Genomic DNA, 4,411 nt, shown 5'->3' with positions numbered 1-4,411 from the left:
CACATTTTAAGTAGATTATTAGAAGACCATTCACAAAGGCTACCTATTACCTTAACCATCGCTACTGACGCCTCCTGATGAAATGAAAAGGCAGGGTTGGGAATATAATGCCGGCTTCTAGACCGGTCTTTTTCTGTGCGGTTTCCCGACTGCACGCCAACTTTACAAGGGGAGTTTCTTGCGGTAGTGCTTGTTCTTCGCAAACTAGAGGCGTCTTTCTCTTCAGTGGCTGCCATTTCACACTCTTTATTTGTGTTCGTCCCTTTAATCAGCTGTGGATTCACCAATCTTGAACACCTTCCGTTCATTACTCCCTCCGCATTTGAGCTTTGTTCACATGATATGGGTGCCAGGTCATAGCGTTGTGACAGCCAATGAAGTCGCGGACAGCCTAGCAAAGGCGTCCGGACCTCAATGGCCCCGTGCTACCTCTCGTTACGGCTACAGCGTACATCACAGAAGCAAGGTTTCGAAGACAGAATTTGTTAAGAATGAAAACATGATCTCTTTTAGGATCTGATGATTACCTGCACCTGAGGTATTCATGCAGCAGGCAATCATGCCATTCACGGCAGCTTGAGGTATCTCTATCAAGGCTCCGTTGCCGGATCCCATCCTTAAATTTTTCTTTGCACAGGTCTGGGTTGGCGCTTTATCCCGTTTGCGTATTCTGTGGTGAACAAGAAACCATAGACCATTAGTTGTTTCGTCGCCGCTGCACCATGATGAGAAGACGGTTTTTAGAGAAGCCTTTACAGCAGCTTGGCCTTTGTTTGAGCTGCCATGTCACATTGTTGTTTGAAGCCACCACATTTGGGTACAGCCATAAGTGTGTTTTTTTACCGCCGATCAAAATTATTAATGAAATCAAATCAGCTATCGTGGCTACTTTTTTTTCAGCAGTATGTTTCTTCTTAAAATTATCATTATCACTAAACCACTAGGCTATAAACCTCAGTATCGATCTCCTGCGTGCATTTTGCATTTCCTGTTTCATTTCGTTGTTCCTTTTTGTTTAAGTCTTCCTTCCTCAGCATTAATTTTATTTCCGTCTAGGAAATATTTACCTGAAAAAGTCTCTGCAGTGCCCCCAATTCGTGGCCAATCCCCCTATGTGGGCATGTGCCATTTTGTGAGGGTAACAACAACTTATCTGAGGTTAAGAAAAAGAAGCTCGGACGAAGATGAAGTCATGGCTGCTTTTACTGTCGGGCTTCCTCTGCACCAGCTGCGTTCTGGCTGGTGACTACTTCAGATCTGTGCAAGGCCTATCCAGACTGTTTCTCACGGAGCAGGCCGTGGCAGGGGCCCTGCGCCGCCATTTGGAGCCCTGCGAAGCTACCTGGCGCCGAGCTGCCGCCGTCGTACCACTCGTTCGAAATAAGCTACGGGTCGCTGCTTTAACGCGCGTGGGAATTCGGCCTGGAGAAAAGCCCCTGCTGAGGCTTCTGAGGCGCTCAGCTCTGGGTGCCTTGTCCGGCGTGCTTCGTGACTTCCGCTGTCCTCGGCCGCTGATAGATAACGCCCGCTTCTTGCCTTGGCCCACGGCAGAAGACGTCGACGAAGCTGCTGCGGGCATCTGTAGGCTCCAGAAGGCATACCACATCGCGCCAGAGCATGCCGTGGCGACAATGCGCTCTCCCAAACTACCCCATCCGACGGCGGACGACATGCTCTCGTTGGCTGTCCACTGCTCACTTAGGGAACGGACACTGGCCCACGAATGGGGGGCTCTAGGCGCCACTGACAGACGGTACACGTCCTTCATGACGCACCACCTGCCGGTGCTTGCGCCGTCCATAAGGAGTGTGAGGTCCAAGACCTGGCGCGAGGTCGTCGGCTACCCTCCCGAGGCGACGGTCATGTGGCTCTACAGAGACATGGTGCGAGGAGCCATCCGCTCCAGCTTCGTCAGTGACTCCAGCTTCGGCAAGCTGTGTCAGTCCAGCCGGAAGGGCGATACTGGGCCCGCCAGCTCACTGTTGTGCTGGCTGTCGAGTGGCAAGCGTGGCGCCGCGTCGCTCGCACCTTTCGCCGTGGAGGCGCTGTCTGCTGCGGAGCCTCGGGTATGGCTCATCCACAACTTCATGAGCGCCACGGAATGCGCTGTTCTTCGAAGGCTGCCGGAGACGCTCGCACCAGCTGAAGTGTTGAACAGCAAAGGAGGAAGCGAGGTGAGAGATTTTAGGACAGCGGAGATGAGCGCCTTGAAAAAGAACGCCAACACTAGCGCTTTCTACCGCCGCGCCGAGGTGATGACGGGGCTTTCAATGGCGTTCGCCGAGAGAGTGCAGGTGCTGAACTACGGTATAGGAGGGCACTATGGAGAGCATACGGACTTATTAGGGCCGTGGACAATGGAGACTTACGGGGAGCGGCTGGCAACGCTGCTGGTGTACCTAAGTGACGTAGCGGAGGGCGGGGCCACCACATTCACCACGGCTGGACTGTCAGTCACTCCTCGCCTTGGCTCGGCGCTGTTCTGGTTCAACCTGAAGGAGAATCGGGCCGGGCTTTGGGAGCCAGACCTAAGCACCACGCATGGTTCGTGCCCTGTGCTTCGTGGATCCAAGTGGATCGCCACTCTGTGGATTCATGAGCGGGCGCAGCCTGCTGACTTCAACTACATGCTTCCTTAAGCCCGCCTCTTTTCTTCCCCACACCACATGCACTCGTTCCGCAGTTTCCATTTTGTTCCAGCCTTCGGGTGCGGAAATCCCATCTATGAAATTATTTTTACTTTTTATTTCTGCATTTTAACTTATGAAACGTCCTGATCGACTGCATAATCGAAAATATTATTAACAGTTATCCTGCGCTGTTATAGTCTGAGATTCAAGAGCACTTTTTCTTCGACTTTCTTAATATTTGAGGGGCGCAAGAAAATATAATTCATATTGCGTTTTAAATTTGTTCGCTTTATGCCCTTGCTTTGACAGGCCAGGGTGGATCAATCCTAGTGCTCACCGTGCACTGTTCTCAACACCAGCGCATCGTCTGCGCGGCCATGGGTAAGAAACTGTGTTGGTGTGCGAAGAGGGGCTCTCCTTCTCTCTGCCCCATCGGATACAGCAAGCAAGACGCGTTCACTATTCCAATATTAGGTTACAGAGTTTTTGAGGCATGATCTCGCGAAAGATAGCAACGTTTTTTTCATGACCGATTTCGCGTGTTTGCTTCAGAAAGCGGAAGGTACTCGGCACAAGATTGCCATAAATTGTTATGGCAGCCATATGGCCACTCACTGCGAAAGCTGCAAGTGCCATGCAGGTTTCGAAAACACTTAGTTCATATCAAGGTCCAAAGACCGATTAGAGCGTGAAAACATCGAAGCTTATTACATCAAGCAGAGCGGTCATATCTGCATAAGCAAGCCATCTGTCTCGCTGTCGGAAGATGAGATCCGTTTTCTCAGTAGTTCATTATCAGCGTTATAATCATTGCTTGATCCTTTTGGAATGTGTGCCCTTGTTATGTCAACGCTTGTATATGTTTTGCTGCTCCTCTGGCTATAAAGAGGTTTTTTCAATATTAAACTTAGTTGGAAGTTGGCGCCAGTCCTGTCTTGTGTGTGCGTTGTCTCCGTCTTCTAGCGCCTGTACGCGTTTTGCGGAAACCATGTCAGGCTACAAGCAAGTACCTAAAATGAAAGTCTTACTATATGGTTGGTTTGGTTAACATTGTTTGACGTCCGAATGCTGCTCATGCTATGTGGGACGCCGTGGCGGAAGGCTCCGGATAATTTAGACCACCTTGGGTTCTCTAACGTCCACTGGTTTCGCAGAGTAAACAGGCCTCTATCATTTTGCCTCCATCTAAATGCGAGCGACGCTGCCGGAATCGAAATGGCGTCTTTATAGTCAGCAGCTGAGCACCACAACCACCAAGCCGTCATGGCGGCGTGCATTTACAGGGTCGGTAAAAAGTTCTTAGGCCAAAGAATCTGCTTTTGATAGTATAGTCGGGCAGTTACGACTTCTCCGAAGCTCAAAATATCTCTAAAGGGTAGAAGAAGCATCGTTCTAACATTTGAGAACCTTGATAGGTTTATCGGCTCCTTAAGTGCCAGGATATACGGATCAAAAGCAGATCCTGTGGCCTAAATCTTGTGACCAACCCTGTACATCAGTGTTCACGTACAGTTCCAGCAGACGTATAACGACCGCTGGAAGAACGTTCCCTTATTACGAACAAGTGTAGTGCTGCCATCCAAACATTCATTAGAGAAATGAGCCATGTCTGAGATGCAAAAAACAGTCGTGACCTCCGCTCGTCGGTTACAGCGAGCGAAGAGCTGTAATCGCATTCCTGGGGTCGAACAACTCAGTTTGCGGCAGCTTGGATACCAGAGAGCCTCTCTCAGTCGCACCGCACAATGAGCGTTGCGACCCGGAAGAGGCAAAAAAAGATG

The 4,411-nt window shown here is 50.3% G+C and overlaps 1 protein-coding gene across 1 annotated transcript; it reads left to right on the top strand.

Annotated features, from left to right (window-relative positions):
- The first annotated feature begins 1,184 nt into the window (after positions 1–1,184).
- Positions 1,185–2,836, top strand: LOC144108610 (uncharacterized). Its single transcript, XM_077641803.1, has one exon. The coding sequence runs from the start codon at positions 1,185–1,187 to the stop codon at positions 2,637–2,639; it is 1,455 nt and encodes a 484-aa protein (XP_077497929.1). The 3' UTR covers positions 2,640–2,836.
- Positions 2,837–4,411: the final 1,575 nt, after the last annotated feature.

The sequence above is a fragment of the Amblyomma americanum genome, chromosome 10, assembly GCF_052857255.1.
Source record: "Amblyomma americanum isolate KBUSLIRL-KWMA chromosome 10, ASM5285725v1, whole genome shotgun sequence".
Lineage (NCBI taxonomy): Eukaryota > Metazoa > Arthropoda > Arachnida > Ixodida > Ixodidae > Amblyomma > Amblyomma americanum.
The sequence above is the reverse complement of the archived record's forward strand: the minus strand, read 5'-3'. Positions and strand labels throughout refer to the sequence as shown.

Excerpts from the sequence above, each read along its gene's own strand:
- LOC144108610 (XM_077641803.1), top strand. The coding sequence starts at position 1,185 with ATGAAGTCATGGCTGCTTTTACTGTCGGGCTTCCTCTGCACCAGCTGC.